The 21,965-nt window shown below is 39.5% G+C and overlaps 1 protein-coding gene across 1 annotated transcript in view; it reads right to left on the minus strand.

Annotated features, from left to right (window-relative positions):
* Positions 1–7,562: 7,562 nt before the first annotated feature.
* PTPDC1 (protein tyrosine phosphatase domain containing 1) overlaps positions 7,563–21,965 on the minus strand; it is a 48,632-nt gene continuing 34,229 nt past the window's right edge. Inside the window, exons 3-10 of the mRNA XM_054977696.1 lie at positions 20,789–20,950; positions 19,987–20,067; positions 19,686–19,804; positions 18,763–18,900; positions 13,340–14,472; positions 11,771–11,956; positions 9,169–9,279; positions 7,563–8,295 (exon numbers count right to left, since the gene is read on the minus strand). Of these exons, the coding sequence (XP_054833671.1) occupies positions 8,179–8,295; positions 9,169–9,279; positions 11,771–11,956; positions 13,340–14,472; positions 18,763–18,900; positions 19,686–19,804; positions 19,987–20,067; positions 20,789–20,950 (2,047 nt within the window). The 3' untranslated portion in view covers positions 7,563–8,178. The remainder of the gene's footprint in view (positions 8,296–9,168; positions 9,280–11,770; positions 11,957–13,339; positions 14,473–18,762; positions 18,901–19,685; positions 19,805–19,986; positions 20,068–20,788; positions 20,951–21,965) is intronic.

Here is a 21,965-nt window from a genome sequence, read left to right on the forward strand (position 1 = left end):
GAGGTAGGCTGGGGTTTTCTCCAAACCAAATTCGAGTTTGTATAAGGTGTAAAGAGTCCCTCAAACTCATTTAAAATAGTCATTCCCTCTCTGAAGGGAACCTTGGGCCGAATCCACATTCACCTCTCATCCGCATTTTTCCGGGTATTTTTGCGTTTGTCTTCAATCTGCAAATTTCTCCCCTCCGTTCATATTCCATCCTCAAATGCGTTGTTCTCACGCGCTCCTACGGTCACACAGCGACTGGAATATCCGCTTTGGGCGGGAACATTTGTTTTTTTTGGTTTTTTTAATTTTTTTGAATTGACTTTTCCGTTATTTCGATCTCGCCTTATAAGGAAACATCAGTGAAGAAATATAACATGTGACCGTGAAAACAAATGGTTCACGTTTTTTGGCGGGGGATTTGAAATAACTATAAAAAGGCAAGCATTTTGTAGAGATTTCTTTGTGGGTGTTAGTGGATGGTGGGTTTGGTTGGTGTTGGAGGCGTGATGGAGGTCCTGCTCTGTGTTTTCTTAAATTCGAATGATTGATTCACCGTAATTTCGATACCACAGTAATCCAGAGAAAAATAAAAAACAGTTAAAAAGGATGTTTCGCGAGTCTGTTCTGAGGAGGGATTCTCCCCAAAATGATTTTTCAAACGACCAGATTTGATTTAGAAACAACATGATCAATAAATCCAATGCTATGAAGTCAAAAACAGTCTTTTGCAGACTACGGAGCACTTGAAAGTTGACGCAGCCCATAGGAACTCTCGGAACGGCCGGAGAGACAGGAAGGGGGGGTGGTTTTTAAAAAAACCGTGTAAATTGTGCATTTGCCTGTTCACGTCCACTGTGAAACTCCCGATGAAAACCTGTTACCACATATTCGGGAGAAATGCGAATGAAATGCGTCTGTTTAATGAGGTAATGTGACCAGCACTCGGGATTGCATGGAGAATGCGGGAAACATGCGACTTAGATTGAGTAATGTGGATTCGACCTTGGTCCCTGTAGATCTGTGAGGAAAACTAGAAGTCCCTCAAAGAGAATTCTCAGTATCCTAACCAAGCTGCCGTACCCAGGTTACTTTTGGGGAAGCCGTGTCAGTTAAAACTGATATAAAATCAATATATATTAGTTATGTTGAATATGCCTTGAGAGCTTTGATTTGTCAGCCTTGTGGAAAGTAAAAGGGATAGGAACATGAGCTATTCATTCCTTATCTGTTCAGAGCAATTCTATCTTGCTATTCTTCCAAGGAGCTCAGGATGATGTACATCATTCTCCCCTTTCCATTTTATCAACACAACAACCCTGTCAGATTGGTTAGGTTGAGAGCCATTCATTTTATTTTATTTAACAAAATTTATATCCTGCCCTTTTGCCCTCACAAGGGCCACCAAGGTGGCTAACAAATTAAAACATACATACTAAAAGCATATTTTAAAACCATTAAAATCAACCAAAACACATCATTAAAACAAATATAACCAGAGCTTTAAAAACATACAAAGACATAAAAACAATTACAAATTTAAAATGATTAAAACACTGGGCATGAAGGAGGGATTACTGCGGGCCTGCCAAATGAAACAAACCACCCACTGGTGGAAGACGGTAACAGAATGCAACAGACAAATCTCTTTGTGGAGAGTATTGCAGAGTTCTGGTGCCACAACCAAGAAGGCCCTCTCCTTGGTTGCTACCCATCTAATCTCAAAAGGTGGGGACACTTGAAACAGGGCCAGAGAGCTATATGGTGGGGAGAGAATTTGTACCTGGGTCTGCCAAATCCTAGTCTGACACTCTGAAACTCTGTTAAGTTTTTTACTGAATGTGCATGCAGTTCTCTTAAAAATATTGTGACATTATTCTTTATCATACTAAAATTTACTTGCGTATCAGGTAACTAAAGATGAACAGCTAGGAAGCATCAAATGTGTGGCCTTTTGGAAAAGAACAAATAGCGAATCTTTTGGTGAGAGTGAATAAAATAAATGTCAGTCACAAGTAAACCACTAATGCTTTAAAATTCATAGGCTCATGCTGAGAACATGTGATGTACAGAGAAGTTTTTTTAAGTACCTTATTTGCTTGCTCAGCACACTGAGATTGCTGGAACATCGTATCTAAATCTTTGACTAATCTACTTTTCCTTTCTGAATAGACTTCAGATATTTTTGCTACGCTGTGGGACTTGTGATCTCCAAAGAGCTTGCAGATGGCACAAATTGGTTTATCTTCAGTTAGACATAACTGAATGGAATAGAACAAATAGGTAATTATTTCATACAACAATTGAGTGTTCAGGAAACATGAGGCATTATATTTCAGCTAAGGACTTTGCGGTTCTATATTCTTGTAAGCATTTTACATAAAGCTCTGACGAGTATAGAACTTCAACGTGCATGCAGTTTAATTAAATAAGTACCACAGGAAGTGGCAAAACAACAACAGATTTTATTCTTAGTTCAGTACTCTCACTAGTAGTAATATCACATGCAGAGAATTAGTTGTGCTGCCTTTTCAAAAGAAAGAAAAGTCAGGACTGATATGTCCTGATGGCTAGAGATAGTACAGAGTCTTGTGAGAAAGAAAATAAAGTGAAAGGTTTATTAAATGAGGGGATAGATATTTTTAGAAAAAGGTTATCTGAGGAGCTATTGTATAGAAGAAATGTCAGTTGAGAACATGTGGCCTTTAGGTGCTGAGCTAGGTTTTTTTAAAAAAAAAAACATTAAAAGGTCACAATAGTGTGTGAATAAGAGGGAGAGGGAGGTTTTACCACAGGCAGAATCTAGAAGGTGCAACATCTGCATCCTAACTGGGAAAAAATGACTACGTAAGAAGGAGAAATCCAAAATATCCCCAACAGAAATGCTTGCATGAAGGAACTATGGATGTAAGTCAACACAGAACACCTCCCCCTTCCCAAAGCATTTTACAAAAAGTTCTGACAAAAGTATAGAACCTCAGTGTGCATGCAGTTTAATTAAATAAGCACCACAGAAAGTATTGTATGGTATTCTAGTAAGTAGTCAGAATGAAATAATAGTTGTATACCAAATTCATACTCTCCCCATGTTCTTTACATATTTGAGACAAGTGATTTTCTTTGGCGTGCAGGTTTTCTTGATTATATTTAAATGTCTCCAGAATACTCTCCACCAGAGTATTTCTTGGCAGTCCATTGACTCCTCTTCCTCTCAAGTATATGATCTGAAAGTGAGATGAATTCATCATGCGGGCTGTGCAACACTTTCTTCTAATGTACCATTCCTCTATTTGATCTTAAATTAAAGCTTTTAAATCTGAAGTTAAATACTACAGCTAGTACTGTCAAAGATACAGATATATGCCTAGTTTGCACAGCAACTATATAATTGCTACATTAGAAATGGGAACATTTTCATTTCATTGTGGTTTCTTGTGACAAATCTATCCAGAGGAACCCACAGCTTTTGCTTTATAAAATAAGCAAATAAAAATGGTAAAACTTTTGTCAATATAGATGTGCAATAGAAAACTCATATATGCAGTTGTTGTGTAGGGATGCTCTATATGCAGGTATTCTTAGAAGACATTCACAAACAGTGAATTTAAAATTGACAAATTTCCAGTGCTCCAATTTGCTGCATCATTTGAAAACACTGTCTTGCCTGCTGATACATGAATATAAAAAAAGTTTTGCACTTCTACTTACTTTTCTGCACACAGGACAGCTGAACTGCCCATTGACATGATTACAGTTCTGGCAAATGAGGATCTGGTCAAGACATTTCTTGCAGAAATTGTGGGTGCAGGACAGGAGCAGCACTGGAGGAGTAAACAACTCTAAACACACTGGACAGGAAAGTACCTGAGCCAAAGTCTCCATGACTTAACTACACTCATCATAAAGGGACAGAGTAACAGCCTGTCTCTTTTTGCAGTGTTTTCTGCTCAGAGTTCTAGAATGGCAGTGAATGCATCTGAGATGGTTATCACAGTAGCTCCATAGCAACACAAACCAACAGCTTCATTCTTTCAGAAGCGGAATCCTGTAGATTCTGTACCAAAATACATTCCTGTTGCATGTACATTAAAACCTGTATTTTATAACCTATACCTACTTTAAATTAAATATAGCAAACTGTTGATCATAGAACTGGGGACAAAGGTAGTATATTGCCTTAATGTGGGATGTCAACAGAGACAAGGATGGTTGCTGATGCTGAGGGCGGGGAGAATGTATAGTGAGTACAGATGTTAAGAAGGTACTCTGATGGAATTTTTTAAAAAAGAAATCCTAAAGAGAGCCTAAGGAAAGAGGTGTAGGAAAGCAGATGGGAAAGCACTTCTTCATCTTTAGTGTGCACATCAATACTTGGTTTACTACAAAAGAGATTCCTTCATTAAGGAGAAACAGAAGTATTGGTCCTCCTGTATTTGGTAGAACTTTATATAAGGGTGCCTTAAAAATTGTCTATAGTGGCTTTCCCTGCATTGAAATAAAATATAATTACTTGAATTTGGACTTCTTATACAGTTGATCAATTCTTGATAGTCTCCTTCTTCTAAAAGAAGTCTCAATTGCAAGTTTTCCAAAAAGGCGTGAGGACTTCCAAGGAGAATAAGAAACCAAAATAGGAAAAAATATTATAAAGCATATTATCAGAATGAGAATTAACATGGATGCAAGATTAGCACCAAGGATCAGGGTCTTGTCAGTGGCTCCCCTAGAATCAGGTTCCTTTAAAGATCAATTGATTTCCTTCATTTGCTTCCTGTCAGAGATGGGTGAAATGTATTAATTTCTGAAGATACTTCAGGTTTGTTTATTTTTTTTTTCAAGGATTTTGTTTTATTCTGTTGCGGATTACTGTGATATATATGTTGTTTGATATTTTTATTGTTTTATTAATTATAATATGTATAGTCCACCTTTCTTTCTTTGTGACTAACAGTGGCTTACATATAATTTAAAGTGTACGGAATAAAATAAAATCTCAGATAGCCTCCTCCCCCCATTAAACAATGCCTGAAGCCTAGCCCTTGGAAATATAGTGGCCTTGCGGCACCACCTAAGATTTATTACAAACAGCCCCTCCCCCCACTATGCAAGAGCTACAGTAGAAAAGGCACAGGCTCTAGCTGATGCCAGCTGAGCTACCCTAAGCAGGAGAACAACCAGTAGGTAGCAGCCTAGTTGGTACACACGGTGGGTCATATGGGAAGCAAAGGGCCATTAGATATATGAGTCATAGGCTATGAAGGGCTTTAAACCAGCCTCTTGAATTGAACTCAGGAACAGATTGGCAGCTAATGTAGATATTTTAAAATTGGCAAGATGTGTCCCCATCAGCTGACCCATGACAATAATTAGGCTACTGTATTCTACACCTGTTGTAGGTTACAAAAGCATAGAGTGCCCAGGGCCACCAAGTCTAAGAAAGCAAACTAAATGCTGCTAAGAGTTGAATTGTTTTAATATTTGAATTAATATTTGAATTTAGTTGATTTTGAGAGCTGGTATAGACATCTGATAAAATAAGTAAAATCCAGAAAGCCTTATTTTTCAGGGTTTTGAGGTGCTTTGAGTCATTGCCTGGAAAAAGCTTGCAGAGCTAAACTGCTGCAACAGATATGCGTACAGTACATAACAAGTTGAACATCACAGATACTTAATAGGACTTAATAGGACTATTAACATTAATGTTGAGAAGTAACATATGGTCCACCTCGACTAGTTCAAGTCATTCAGCCGTCCCATATAGGCTTCCTCCCATGCCATCCTGTTCAGGGCAGCAGCAGTGGAGTGGAGTAGATTGGGGAGGTCAATAATCCTTGCTGCCTGTAATGATTTCAAGTAAATGTGTGCATGTATCTTTAAATGCTTGGTGTGAGATAGGTGAAGAGTGGGGGTGAAAGAGAGGGATGAGTGAGCGATATGATTGGTTGATGACAGAGTGTGGACAGAATGAAGGCAGTTTGAGACGCAGAACCACAAGTGACAAAAGGCACAGATTGGACACTTGTCAGCTTCCCTCAAGTTTTGATGGGAAATGTAGGCATCCTGGTCTCGCAGCTTCGCTCTCTGACTGCTGTCCAATGGACTTTTCAACTGTCACTTGTCCAACATTCCGCCAAGCTGCCTACATTTCCCATCAAAACTTGAGGGAAGCTGACAAGTGTCCAATCTGTGCCTTTTGTCACTTGTGGTTCTTCACTGAGGGTGAGGAAAGAACATTCAGTCAGAGGAAAGCAGGCAAGCTATGTGCAGCCTGAGTAACTTTAAGCACGTCTGTGAGAAATATTGAGTCAGAGAAAGAGGCTAACTGTGTGTGAAGCCCCTGTGTTGTAACACTGCCCCTGCCTCTGGAACCTGAAGGGGGAGCAAGGACAAGAAAAGGCTCCTCTCCATCATATGGGCTAGTGCTGCTTGAGTCCAGGGCATGGGAGAGAAGTGTTTCATCTTAAAACACCTTCGATCACTAGCCTGATCCTTCCTCTCCTCTCTTCTGGGCAGCAATTAGGGATCCCTCAGCCTGACTCTAATCATTTTACAGACATTGGGGGAACTAAGTTTCAGGTAGGTAATTCTAAGATTAGTTGCAGTGCCAAGACTGTGGAACTCCTTACACAGAAAATTTGTCTGCCTTCCTCTGTCGCTGTTTTGTCAGCAGGTGAAGACTTCTTAAAAAATTTTCTGGTGTTTCCTGAATAATCACTCTTCCCTACCTTATGTTTTAAATTGGTCTTCCCCCACTCCCCCGTGTATTTTAGTTCTGTTTTTTTACCTCATTCTGTATGTTTTTATATTGCTCTGTTTTAGTTGTTAACTGCCTTGGTGGTCCTGATTATGCTGAAAGGTGGGGTTTAAACCTTTTAAATAAATAAATACTGTCTATGAGACAAAGAAACTACAATGATAGAGGGGGGTGTAGGAGGAAAAACTGGAGAAGACAGAGTATGCAGATATTTTCAGGGTAGAAGTTCTAATTCCTTAACTGCCAAAAGCTATTCCAGAATCTCTTATAGTATCTGAAGCCTTATAAACTGTCTCAGACTTTACTGCATAATGACAAATGCCAGAACCTTCTAGAAGGATGTGAAGCCAAGGAGATTCTCATCATATTAGTGACAAGGGATCTTGTTTCAGGTCTACCTCTAAAAAAGAAACTATATTAAATATGGGCAATATGTTTGGCATTAAAAGCCACTCTCTCAGCCCCACCCACCTCACAGGGTGATTGTTGTGGGGTAATAATAACACTTTGTAAACCGCTCTGAGTGGGCATTAAGTTGTCCTGAAGGGCAGTATATAAATCGAATGTTGTTGTTGTTGTTGTTATTATTATTATTATCATCATCATCATATGAGGCAGGGTTCCACAGCTGGTTTATTCAGTAATAGCTCCTAAAACTGTTAGACATAGTACTGCAATTAAAAATGAAGCAGTCCATGTCCACAGGCTGAACGACTGAACAAGATATCTGATAGCATGTATCCTCAAATCAGCACACTCCTCCAAATAATCTGAATAGGAAACAAGAAGACTTGAAAATGTTCTGTTTATTTGAATTCTGGTTTCTGAGATAATATAGGTCTCATGTTTCAATTTTCCAACACAAGGGAGAGTAATACATTTTTATAGTGTTAAAAATATTTTCAATTTTCTAACAAGGACCTATGCTCCACAGATTGCCCAATTCTGTATTTCTTAGATACATTTTTATACAAGTTTGTTTGGCAGTTCTTTTTTTATTCCCAAGGAAAATCCATACAGTTGTATAATAGTTGTCAAAATAAGTAAATGTTTAGTTATCACAACGTAAAATGTAATACTACTGCTGTAAACATCATAACATATACTTAAAATGTTAATATACAAACATCAACTAAATAAACCATTGCATAATGTGGCACTGAATTTATGGCAACAGTTTGTCTTGAAAATGTAGCTTATTAATGAAAAACCTTCTAACTCAACAAAATGTTACTTTTACAACAAAGCATCAAAATTCTACAGTACAAACACAAAGTGGCAACTCATATATATCTATGAATGAATAAGTTGCAGTTATTTAATAACCAGAATCAACTAAAATTTAGTTAACACAGTCCAAGAGATACAAATTATAACAGCTGACAAATGAAAGTTTATTTTGGAGGGCTACAGAGAACTATAATTTAGAAGTATGAATGTCAAACGGGGTTTCCTGTTCCTTCTCTGCAGTCTTGTCTTTGGTGATCCAGTATCTGTTTGAAAACATTCCTTAGAGTGTTGTAAACATACGGGCCACCCTCAGAATCAAAATTCATCTGCAAAGAGTAAACTTAAAGTCACCTTATTAAAATTTTAACATTAAATAAACCTAGGCATTCTCAAAATACAACAAGTGTTTAATTTAAAATGTGAGGCACGATATAGCAGATGCATATCTTCCTAGAGTTCAAGTTGTTTAGTTTTAATTATTATTTCAGTATGTTCTAAAATTTACCACTACCTGTGAACCCAGAGTCCTCTAGTAAATTAAAGAGTATACCATGCAAGACTGATGCCTGTCCAGTCATGCCTTAAAGCACGAAGGTGGGTTGGATCAGCAGAGACATATTAAGCCTCCAATTATATGTGACATACTGGCACAGCCAACAGCCCTGTTGCATCAAGTGGGTGGCCTCCATACACCCACAGTTAAAAAGCCTTCCTTGCCCAAGCACTATTTATTTAGGCCAAGAGAAGCCATCCCCATCACATCTCTTGCCTAGCGCCTGAGACAGTCAGAGAAAATTACAAAGAAATAGTAACAACAACAACGTTCAATTTATATACCGCCCTTCAGGACAACTTAACACCCACTCAGAGCAGTTTCCAAATTATGTTATTATTATCCCCACAACAATCAAAATACTATGGGCCCTGAGGGGGCCTCAAAAGCATTAGAGTACCATCACCAAGTAAAAGACTAGAGTCTTCTCCCCTTACGTGCCTGAGGTTGTCAAGAAGGTCGTCTCTCCTGCTTTAAAAGATATTCCTACCAAATGTTTCCCATACAGCACCAAAACCTCACTGCAATAAGAATTTCAAACACAGGTGCAGGGAAAGTCAGTCTGAAATAGCTGCTACCAGGATTATTATGGTTAATGCAGCTGTCAATTTCTTAATAAGAGATCACAATGGAGCATACTACTTGCCTTTGTGAATGCTTTGATAGCACGATCAAGAAGAAGTTCTTCCACATCTGTTGGTATTGTTTGTAAATTCACCACACACTTTAAGATACATAATATGGTATGATATTTTCCCTGATGAGAGAAAGAAGTGTGTTATGTAAGCAATGTTTTCAAGAATACCATGCCAAGAGTTTTTGGTCATAATCCAACAGAGTTGGACAGAGTTGGACATCAGTAAGTACACCTAATTCTCTGTTAGACGGTAATCTTCAAATCCTGTATTTATATGAAATACAATTTATTTAGAAAATTATGTGCATTTGAAATACTATACACACACGCACATATACCATCAAAAAATTTTTTTTCTACTGACCATTTGTACAGTTTTACAAGTCTTGTCAACAATCAGGTAATTAAAGTAAGTGAATCAATATATTTACATAGTTAAACAATTGGGTGATTAAAGTAAGTAAATCAATATACTTATAATCTGCAATTGTGACTTAGCATATACAACTGGTATAAACAGGAAATAACATTTCTATTAAATTTTGCCCCATAGTCAAATAGCAGACTGGAAAAGTATTCCTCTCTCTTACTTTAATGGACCTTACATATGAAACTCAAAATTTAGACAAGCATTATAAAGAGAATGCTGTAAAATACATAAACATAAAACAGCCCTTTTACTCAGCTATTATATGTTAAGAAAGTGGAAAGTTAGGATTAATAAAAAAGAGGAAGTGAATAGACTGTGGGATAGACATGGCAGAAGAGATTATACACAAACCAAATCCATTCTCAGTTAAAAAAAAAATAGAAAAAAGATGTCAAGTCTGGTTTTGAAGAAAAATGCAACTGGTAAAGGTTGAAAGAAAATAACAGAAGACCAAAGGGTGGGGTAAGATATATAAGCATTAGGGACAGATCCTCCTACTGTGAGACACAGGGTTTATTCACATATTTGTTCAATGCTAACATACTATAAGCATGATGAATTGCCTGCTAACGCCTGACACAGTACATTTAATGTAACATATAGGGGTGTGCACCCCAAAAATATTTGGGTTTCCTGAAGCAGGAAAAAGCTTTGGAAAAAATCCTGAAATCCAAAGTGGTATGCCGCTGTCTAGCGGAGCCATAGTGAGCCCATTTGCCTATATTGGTTTAAGTTTCTAAAATCTTACAGGCCCAGTTTGGCCTGACACCCCAGGAGTGGAATGTGCAGCTCAGTAATTAATTGCACCTGGAGCTGGTTTCTTTGAGACACAAGGGAGTTTTGGCTCTGCACGTACACCTTCTCAGCCTAGCAACACTGATTACAAGGTGCCTCTGATTGGCTGGCAATCTTTGAAAAGATGGCTCCTCGCTGTTAACAGGGAACTATGCCACACACACTCATTGAGATGTTGTTGGATCATTCCATTCTCTGTTAGCATGTGAGAGACTTTGCTCCAGGTCAGGCCTGAGATGACTACCTGCCTGGCATGGGTTATGAATGTGTCAGTATGAGCCTCAAGCCTCTTCAGAAATGAAAGTTAGCAAGTTTATGTTTTAGTTAGATAGCACTAGTAAAGATTAGTCTAGCTGTTTGTTTTTTTAATGCCTCTTGTTTGTGCCTTAAAGGGAGTGGTTCCTGCCGTCTGCATACACACCTCTGAGTTAATAAAACATCTGTTTGTACATGTCTTGTGTTTGAGTGTCTGACCATTTGTGTGCAAAATCCTCCAGACTTAGAACCCAAACAAATAGGGGTGTCCAACCTTCCCCAAGAGCTGCTAAAGCCTGAAGGCCGCAGTCAGCACTTGGAACAGTAGCCAAGGTGGGGGGTGAACTCAACAGCCGCTTCGGTATGGTCCATAAAGATTTGGAGCATACTGAAGTGACGGGGGAGGGGGGAGGCCACCCCTCCCTTAAACTCCCACCCCCACCTTTTAACCCCACCCCCACCCCTACTTACCTGGTCAGGATCCAGCCACCAATGCCGTGCTGGCCAGCTGAGAAGGCCTTCTCTGCCGTTGCCAGGGCTGGTTCGGCTGGCGGGCAGAGAGGGCCTTCCCTGCCACCTCTGCTGCCAGTGTGGCTGGCAGGCAGAGAGGGCCTTCCCTGCTGCTGGCACCGCGCCAGCGTGGCTGGCCAGCAGAGAGGGCCGCCACCGCTGGAGGCCAGCGGGGAGACAGGAGGGCCTCCTCCTCCAGCCGGTGCCAGGTAAGTGGGGCTGGGGAAGAAAGGGTGGGAATGGAAAAGTTTAAAGGGCCCTGCCGCTTGCGACAGGGCCCTTTAAACTTAACCCCCGGGGCCCCCGAAGCTTCCCGAAGCATTCATAATGCTTCAAGAAGCTTTGTTCGGTATTTCCAAGTCAGGAAATAATAAAGCTTTCCGAATAATAAATAATAAAGCGTTCTGAATTGGGCCAGATTCAGGTATTTTACCCGAATCGGATACCCGAAGCGCACACCCCTAGTAACATATATCCAACTGGTACTGGAAATGTAGTATTTCACCATCCCTTTTACATTGCACAAATGTAATCTGCTTTATGGATGAACAAAACACACAATTCTCCATGTACTGAATAAAGGGGAAATGCCAGGGGCAAGGAAAGATATAAAGTACTTACCTTCTCTAGCAATTTAAGTCCTTCTTGAGAGTCTATGCCAATTTTTGCAAGTAAATCAATATCATCATTAGTTAAGACAGGTTCTTTTAGTTGTTCTATCCAGGACCACATCAGACCACTGAGGATAAAAGGGTCTCTTTCAGCGCATATCCTATCCCAGGCTCCATTTTGAGAATTTAGTTCTTTCTAACAAAAGTAAAAATCCAAGTAAACTGTCTAAATTAGGAAACTTTGCTTTAGTAGTATTAGAGCAGTATACATTACCTCAAACATCTATTTCCAAATCCATACTTTCCAAGATCATGCAAACATGGAGGGAGAGGGGGCAGGGGACAGTTGTTGGGTAGATTAATGGATACCTTTTAACATCCACTGAATCTTCCCTACAAATGGCCTCTAGGTCTCTGTTCCCCTGGCTAGGCTGATTTCTAGACTCAGAGCAGACTTGGGGGACAAATTTGTTAAATGTTGCTTGTGTTGGGGGAGCATTTGTAGTACCAGTTCCTAGATTTTGGGGGCCCTCAAGCAATGCCTTCTCAGTCAGCTGCCTTAACTGGAAAGAGACGGTACATACAAAACAAAGAATTCTTTCATGCTGTCTATGACCTTCTTGTGTGCTCTATGCAAAGTAGCAGTATTGTTGGGGTGGTGGACTATTGGCAGGTCTTGGGTTCCTGGCAAATACCTAACTTTTCCACTATCTATAGCTGGTCCTACATATTTGCTGGGGTGGGGTGGGGGGGATCAGCCAGTGAAAGTAGGGGGAAGCATCTCCTTATGATGCCAATTCTCTACAATAAATGCTCCACCTTCATATTTTTATGAGGACAAGACAGATGAGGGGATCATTAATTCTTAGACTGCATTCTTGTTTATGAAAGGAGAGCAATCCATTGTTTGGATTCTTTTAGTAATTTCCTAGCTCCTTTCTGAAAGAAGATGAGAATGTATTTCTCTTCTGCCCAGAAAATTCTTATGCTGTTCCTTGTGAGCCTGCAGTTTGTACTCACAAATAGATGCAAAAAATAACAAGCAGCAGGCTATGGTGCTTGCCTGTGAACTGGGGGGAGGGAAGCAGGAATCAAGCCAACCATTTAAAATGGTACTGCTGCCTCTAGCAAGCAGATCTGCTGCAGATGTTGGCCAAGAGCACACTCCTTTCAATATCTCTTTAAGCAACATGAGAATCACTGCAGGGCAGCGGGTACCATTTTAATGAAACGTTCAATTGTCTGCAAGTAAGTCCAGAAATGCAGCACTAATATAGTTTCAGGTGACACAGACTTGAATATACAGTTTTCTTTCCACATTAGGTTTATGCAAAACTCCTGCATTTCATTCCTAAATTACACAATAAGGATTAGACAGGAGTGTCTTCTCCTAACACATTCCCCAGGTTTATAAGATGGACTCTCTTTGCTGGTAGAACACTACCCCACTTAGCAGAGAGAATGCCTTTCATACAATAAAAGCAAAGATGCCATCAAATTCCTTCTGGCTGGAGGTCTTTTCCAAGAATCTGTGCTTCTAAGAGACAAATACAACAGTAAAGTTACAAACTGAAAATACCTGCCACATTTCCACCTTGCCATTTACTTCTTCTGCTCCCATAAATTCATTTAGATCTGCAAGGGCTTTAGCTGCTAAAATTCTTCGGGCCTCCAGGGTTAGTTCTGACTGCACAACGATATGGGGAATATTTTCACAGAGTTCTCTAAAGTCACGGCTCTCATGCTCTGCTTTAGAAGAGTCTGAATCCTCAGAGGACCATGTTCTTTTGCGACAGTTGTAGTTTAATGCTCTTAGCTCTTCATCATCTTCCTCATCCTCTTCCTCCCAATCACATCTAAGGCCTGAAGAAAACGTTTTACTGCGCTGTACTTCTTTAGGATATCTACTTTTATGGCAAAGTGGAGAACTACCTCCTTTTCCATCTAAATTAAATTTACCCTGACTCCAGAAAGTAAATGTATTACGAACTAAGAGTTCTTTATTTATCTCAGCCCGGAGACTTTGACAATCCTCTTCATTGTTCTGTTGGTTTGTTTTGTTGCCGAGCGGCACTTGGACAGGCACTGACCATGGTGTTTCTCCATGCTCAGAGAAAAATACAGCTCTCCTTAAATCTGAGTCACTGTAGCTCAGGCGCCTTTTTGCACGACTCAGAGGCTGAAGGCCATCAATATTCCTCCTCTTCCAAAGAGGATCACATTCATGACTGCCTAAATGAAGAGTAGTCGATCCTGAGTGGGAGAACGGCTCTGATGTACTACTGTCTTGCCTTGTTAACTCTTTATCAAGCTGTGTGGAATCTAACTGAAAAACAGTCTCTTCAATTTCAGCGGACAGGTCTGGTAAATCTACTACTTCCTCCTCTATCGCTTGCCGGTTTTCAGCCAACTCCAACAACAGTTTGCAAACCAAATGAATAAGTTTTGGCACATGCTTGAGGTGTCTGCTCTCATAACCATGAAGCAAATGTCGCTGTCGGATCAGGTACTGGGAAAGAGTAACTGCGTGAGCTTTGGGCTCACAGGAAGCAAAAACATTCCTAAGTGGAATTAAGAACTGAGAGAACTCCCTTACACACAAAAGCTGTCCTCTAGTTTGAACTGAATTAGGCCTCTTTGTCCTGACATAAACAATTGCTTGATCTGCAGTCATTCTTGTTGCAAAAACCAAGTAACAAGCTATTAAAACACCTAGAAAGGTTAAAAAAAACAAGAAGAATGAAAGCCAAAGAAAGCATAAAAACAGTACATGCACACACAGTGGGCTTGGATCCCACAGAGGATTTCTGCAGCTGGAAAAAGGGAGCATTTTTGCCAATTCTCCCCTTCCATGGAACTTACAACTTCGCCTTCTTGCTGTCCTCTGTGCCCCTGGAGCAAATTCCAAGGAGGCATTTGGGGCGGCAGCTGAAGGAAGGAATACAAAAAAGTTGGGCTCTATGGATGGAAATCTCTTCAACTTGCAGAAACCTTCCATGAGATCTAAGCCTAGGAATGCAGCTTGATTCTATATTCTCTCAAGGGATGTATGTTCAGATATATCTGGTCTGAATATATACCCAAAAAATACCTTATTGGAATGTTCTGAGTATCTAAATCAATATTTGGGATTCTCAGGTCCCAAATAGTTCCAGGAAAATATTCTCGGGAGGGTTTCAAGGTCAACAGGAGGGAGGGAGGAAGAAGGCAGCTCTCCAACCAAATGGGATCACACCTTAGGAGGAGCTGTGTGTGTCCAACCACTGAGATTTTCTCATAGCCCACAGCTATCTGACCATGGGCAATGAGGAGAAAAGCAGCTTGACTCCATTTCAAGGGTGAGATTTTTTTTGGAAAACTGGTGTGCTGCTGGCTGTTCTGGTCTGCCTATTTCCTGCCTGTTTGCCTGGGAAGACTGTCATCTTGTTTTGTGCCAGGACTGCTTTGCATTTTGTTTAAAAATATTATTTAAATTATTTCAGGTTCACCTGTGATTTTTGTTTTTGCCAGGCGGGTTGTTGTGTGTGTGTGTGTGCGTGCGTGCGTGCGTGCGTGCGTGCACGGGGGGGAGCTTTGTTTTCTTTCAAATTTTTTTTAAAAAATAGTTTTCTTTGGTTTTGTTTTGTATTGTTTTGACTTGAAAGGCTTGTAATGTTTTGTTGGGGTTTCTTGACTTATTTGAGAATTCTTAATTCTAACTGCTTTGCACTTTAAGTTTTAAAGGGTTTGTGCTGGGAGGAATCCAGGTTGTTGCTGTTTATAAGTTTATCTTTTAGCATTGTTATGGTTTGTTCTGTAGTTGTTTTAAAGATCCCTGTGTGTCATGTTTTTGGGGGGAGTGGTCCAGTGGAGTTTGGGGGTGTTCCTGTTGGTTCTGAAAAATTTAATTGTTCTGACAGAAATTTCTGGTTAGGTTTTAATAATAGTTAATTTCAGTTAAGGTGTTAGGTATTTTTAAAAACACAAAATAAATTTCAATTAGGTTCAGTAAGTGCCCTCCAAACAAAAATTAGGCTTTCATTAGGCTTCCAAAATAGTAAGCCAGGCTGTTGTTTTTTTTAAAATAGAGCATAGGTTCACTTTAAAAAATATTAGGCTGACCTAATCTGGGCTACAAAAAAATACGGTTTAGGCTGACCTTTTAGTCTTCCAAAAATTGAAGTCAGATTTTCAGAAAGACTAGAAAAAGTTAGATTTTTAGGCTATGAAAAATAACAAGTAATTAAAAAAGGACTTCTGGGTAGCCTTTGCAAAAGCTGCATTGTGGATATGGCATAGTTTTAAATTCCTAATTTTTTTAATAGTGTGTGGCCTATGGGCTGTTAAACTTGAATAAAAAAAGGCTTTTAAAAAGAGTTCCATACTTCCATCTCAGGTTGTAGATACAAAAGAATTATCCAGTTTTTAGGCTAAAAAATCAGATCCAGGGTTTTTTAAAAATTCAATTGAAGCAAGCCTAAAGGTGTAGTTTTACAAAAAAAAATGTTAGGTTGTGTGGGCATTTGAAAAAAGGAAACTGAAGGCTAGTGCTGAGAAGGAAAAAGTCAAGGGCAGCAGGTTAGTCAGGTTCAAGAGCAGCTCAGTCACTACTCAGACTCACAGTATAGTGTAGCAGCTAGCTGACTTTGATGAAGTAGTCCAGGGGGATGGAATGAGTGATAGGTGGGCAGTGCAGCCGGACCCTGGGGGGAAAGGCTAAGCAGAATAGGAGTGAGGGGAATGGCTGCAGCTTTTCTCTCATCAGTAAGGAGGCCTGCCCTTTGGCAGCCTTCTACCAGCTTGTCTTCTGGCTCCACAGTGACTGATATGGTGAAAATATTAGGGTAGCAGCATGGCTCACTTACTTCACCAAGTGGTGAGAGATAAATTTATTTAGCAAAACTTATGCCCTGCCTTTCTGCCCTCTCATAAGGGCCATCAAGGAACCGAACCCAAGGATGCATTGAGTTTGGGTTCTACAGAGAATTCCAACTTGGACACTGCAACATGATTTCCAACATCTGCTCCAGAATTGCCGGAATCTCACAAGTTACTTCTCACCCAGTGTGAAGGCTATCTATCTGCTGTGTCAGAAGCAGCAGCGACAGGTGTGCCAGACCAATATCAGCAATTGCTAGAACTCCACCTGCACTATACTTGAACTTCTGGTGCAGTGTTCAGCAACAAGAAGAGGCTGAGTTTCTCCCAGAGTGGAGGTCCTTAAGCCCTTTAAGGAATTCACCAAAGCACTCTAGTCTGACATGGCAAGACTGGGTCTCATAATTTCCTTGATCCAAATGCTTCAGAGGAAGATAGCTACCTTTTTGAACCCAGGTTGTGCAAACATTGTTCCAGCAGTGCATGCACTGGTGCAGAGATTGCAAGAGGGCATCAAGTCCCACCTGAAACCTCTCACCCAGAAGGTCTATGTGTGGGTGACCATGTGTGACCCATACATCAAGGGCAGCTTTGCCAAGTATGCCAGCCAGCTCATTTGCTGGAGGCCAGAGGGGAGGCAGTTGGCCTCTCTGGGAACATGTGGTGCATGAACTAGGCTTCAGCAATCACAGTGGTGAGGAAATACCTAGCTGAGCTTTACCACTTGTGTCTCACCAATTCACTGTGGTACTGGGCTAGAAAAGAGATGGTCTAGCTGGACCTTGCTCCTGTGGCTCAGAGGCTCCTTTCCTGCCTCCAACAAGTGTGCAGAGTGAGTGTATTTTTTCCCAGACAGATGACCTTTTCAGCCCTCATCACTCATGTCTGCTCCACTGGAAGGCTGAGCAACTGATCTTCCTGAAGGATGGCTTGCCACTCAATTCCCTAACCTATGTGGATAGCCACATAGAGCAGAACCACAAGTGACAAAAGGCACAGGTTGGACACTTGTCAGCTTCCCTCAAGTTTTGATGGGAAATGTAGGCAGCTTGGCGGAATGTTGGACAAGTGACAGTTGAAAAGTCCATTGGACAGCAGTTAGAGAGCGAAGCTGCAAGACTAGGATGCCTACATTCTCCATCAAAACTTGAGGGAAGCTGACAAGTGTCCGACCTGTGCCTTTTGTCACTTGTAGTTCCGCTCATAGTCCCTGTCAATTTAATGTCATTTGTCTGAATAACAGCCACTCTGGCTTCCCCCAGCAAGGGAATAATGGAATAATGGAAGACAAATAATTCTAGAATTCAAGGGGGGAAATCCCAAATCCTGAAATGGTATCAAGGGAATCCAAATACCCCTGAATACTGGTATTTATTCCCTTCCTGAAATCTGAAACCATAAAATACCATTCCCCTTCCCCCAGATACATATCTCTAATTCTCTCTTGCTCTTTTTCATTATTACTAACAATTATGAGAAAATATATACCTTGAAGGAGATAGACCTTCCAGACAAGAATTGTGCATTTTGCCATTTATTTTCTCATATGTTTATGCATTTTCAAATTAATAATATACTCAAAGTATTTTACAGAATGAAAAACAATTAAGAACCAGCAACGGCTACATACAGCTGATTTACTGCCAGTAAAATGAGACACAAAAAATGGGGGAAACCTTTTGAAACCAACAGGTCTTCATTTGCTAATGAAATGAGGTCAAGCAAGCCACCTGGTAAATGCTTTAATGGCACAATCAGGAAGGTCTTCCACATTTACTAGTGCAGTATCTCATCTGGCAAAATTGACTGGCTGGGCAGCTTTGTCACAGGTGAGATGAAATAGCTGTAGTCCAGTTTTTTTAAAAAAACAACCACAGAGAGATGGCCACTTCTCTGCTCTAGATGGATAAGTGGTGACTTTCAAATAACTAAACATGTATCAAAGCAAAAGGTTTGCAAATGGTAAGACACTGAAACTGAAACAAGAACAGATGGAACGGCCTTGCTCGTGTTTCCTAAGGATTAGATGAACGCTCTTACACTCCATCAATATTCTTGGGGATGGCTCAAACTCGACAGTAGTGAAAAATATTTTTTGGGGTGTGAAAGCATATTTTTAGTGAATTGATGGTTGAGTATTTTTACCTGTTCGGCCAAGTCCGGCATGGCAATGAATAGCTACCCTTCCTTCCTGTAAGGCAAAAGTCATCACTTTTACCATATCGAGGATAGTAGTGAAAGAAGCCACACCATAATCCTTCCATCCAAAGTTATAAAAATAAACTAGAAGAAACATTTTAGAACATTATTATTATTTTTGCAAAAGATCAATAACAAGTCAATGTTTAAAAAAATGTAATTAAAAGACCCGATCAGGATTACTAGCAAAAAAGAGCCCCCACACCCCTATATTTTAGAGTAGGTTTTCTATAAGAATTTCGAAGTCTGTATTACAAGTTAGCTAAGCCATTTCACACAAAACCTCAGCAGGAATGTAAAATCTATAACAAGGAAGAGTGAGTCATATTCAGATTACTGAGCTATATATATATATATATATATATACACAGAGAGAGAGAGCGAGAGCGAGAGAGAGTAACAATGCAACATTCTGTTTGGGAAATAACAGCATCTCTAATGCAATGCTTTATCTTTCTTACACAGCTGTCAATCTCATCAAATTAAGAAAAAAATTGGCATTTGATGAGAAAACCTTGTCCTGGGAAAGAAGAAGATAACAAATCCACCTGGAAATCTACTGCTTTGTAAATACACAAAATGCAGGTGAATGTTTGAAATGAACATTACCATCAGTATTTCAAGCATACAGATATGACTAAACACAGTTATTGACTTTTGGTTCTCCAGTCTCCTCCTGATGTGTATGACATTTACCATGTCTGCACATAAGAGCTGTGTATTTTTCAACTTTATACTTAGCTCCAAGTTATTTTCTTTGGCAAACATTCCTCATTGAGGTTTTCTTAACCAAAGAAGTAGGTGGTAGAAACAGCCTGTAAGTGCCACACTTCATAATTAACAAGGAACAGCAGCAGGAGCAAACTTACTTCCCGCCTCCATGAAAGCTTCAGGAATGTAAGTAAAACCACTCTCTTGTTCCAGTGGATTCCCGCAGCTAGCATGTTCCCCAGGACGCTGAAGGTTAATTATTGTTTTTATGCCGCATCTTAGTCAAGGGGGAAAAGACAATATATTATGGAACTGTGTATGCTTTTGCAATCTTTTTTTAATTTTCTTTCTTCATGTTCCATCTTAGGTCAGAAAAAATGTTATTAACAATCCAAACGAACACAGAGAGGAAAATAATGATGTAAGTACAGTAATTCAGTGTTGATACATTTCTTTTACCTTTGGAACTGCTCAATAATATTGTACTTCTCAATGATTTCTGTTGAGGGTCGAGACATGGCTAATATGTTATCTGTTACCCTAGGGTAGAAAAAAAAGTAAAAATACTTCGTACTTGGTTTTTCAGAAGAAAAGGCTTTGTGTTTTTCTAACTTTTAAATGCCTGTTATGCATATGAAATTGAAACACTTTATAGCAGAATGCCATTAGAGTAATAGGAATGAAGGCTGCCTAGAAGATTTACATGTCTATTTCTAGATACCTATTCCAAATAGTTTCACATTTCTTTAACAAGTTTACAAAATGCCCATATACACTGCAAAATGGTTTAACATAATCCTATCATACTATCTTAAAATGTCAATTTAATTTAAATATGTATACATTTAAGATGTGAATGGAATTTATATAGTTCTGTAATTAAAATCACATATTGAAACAGAGATATTTTTAATGCCTGAGTCAAAGGCTCACAGAATTCAAAAGGAGTCCTACATTCTCATGTCTACTGTTCTTGCTTTTAATCTAGTCCAGATGTATGAAAACATCTATCCTATCAACACTTATCTCTTTCACTGAGTGTGTAGCTTGACCCTAAGGTTTGCTCAGAAGTCCCATGAGTTCAACAGGGCTTACTCCCAAGTAACTGCCTAGGAATGCAACCTTGGAGCACAATCCTAAAGAAGTTTACTCAGAAATCCCAATAAATTCAATGGGATTTATTCCCAGAGAAATGTTCATAGGATTAGATATTTAAAAACATTTTTTTAGAAGCTTAGAGGCACCAAATGATTTAGATTACCAGGATGAGTAAAGTCCTTTAATAGCCTGCTCCTCATTACTCCACCGAGTTGGATTTTCATATTTGCAAGCCCGGCCACCACAAGCCATGGAGCACTGCATATGGCCAGGAATTACATGACGAAGGTGCTCTCCAACTTTAGTGTATTTTGCAGTTGGACGCCTAGGTCTTCCTGCAACGCACAATGGGAGACAAAATTAAAACTTTCAACGAGCTACAGGTCCTGACCTGAATTTGTATGAATTATACTGATAAAAATAAATTAACGTAATTATATATTTAAAAACATACCAAACCAAATCATGAATGCATTTACTCAAATGCATTTCTCATTTCTGTTACATACAAATGTATTAGGATATTTGCAACATCTTCATAAAATGTCCTATCTAGAAATGTATACTTTCCCCTTTCTTTCACATAACAAACAAAAATGTAAAGATACTCAACTAAAATTCTTGAAAATGCATTGTTTTTATAAATTATGAACACGTAAGTACAAAACATTTTATAAATTATGAGCACAGAAATACAAAACATTCTGAAATATTCTGAGCATTCATGTATGCTGAGAACAAAATTACACACACAGTACATAAACATAAACCTCAAGTATGGTTATAGAAATAAAATTTCTAATACTTTACTTCTTTTCTCAAGGAAAGCAGCATTTAGCTCCTCAGGGCTTACAGAGGAAATGGCTATCATAACCCTGTGGGTAGAAGTTGAGAGAACCTCTACAACTGAGCTCCGTCTCCTGTGGAGTATGCGGAGAAGAGGATCAGAAGAAGAATGTCTCCGGCCTTGAAAAAAGTTGCTAAAAATATTAACTGCCAGACGCTTCCTAGGTGAACTTTGCATCTTCATCCACTACTTGTAGCAGTTTAGACAAGCTGTATGAAGACAAACTGCTCTGTACTGAACTTACGCAGAAAGACATGCATCTTTCTGTGTGATCTAATGGCTGTTCAGGATAGGCTGATCTGTCTCCATAGAAACCAACAATGAACTCACTACTAGCAGCTACCCCTTTGGCAGCTAAATTCTATATACATTGATTCCTTATAGGATGAACTGTTCTACATTGATGTGGAGAGCATCAGCTGAACCAGATAATTCTGAAGCGGACCAGGAACTTTCAAACAGTTCACCATAAATAGACAGGATTTGAGGAATC

This window comes from Eublepharis macularius, chromosome 4, assembly GCF_028583425.1.
Source record: "Eublepharis macularius isolate TG4126 chromosome 4, MPM_Emac_v1.0, whole genome shotgun sequence".
Taxonomy (NCBI): domain Eukaryota; kingdom Metazoa; phylum Chordata; class Lepidosauria; order Squamata; family Eublepharidae; genus Eublepharis; species Eublepharis macularius.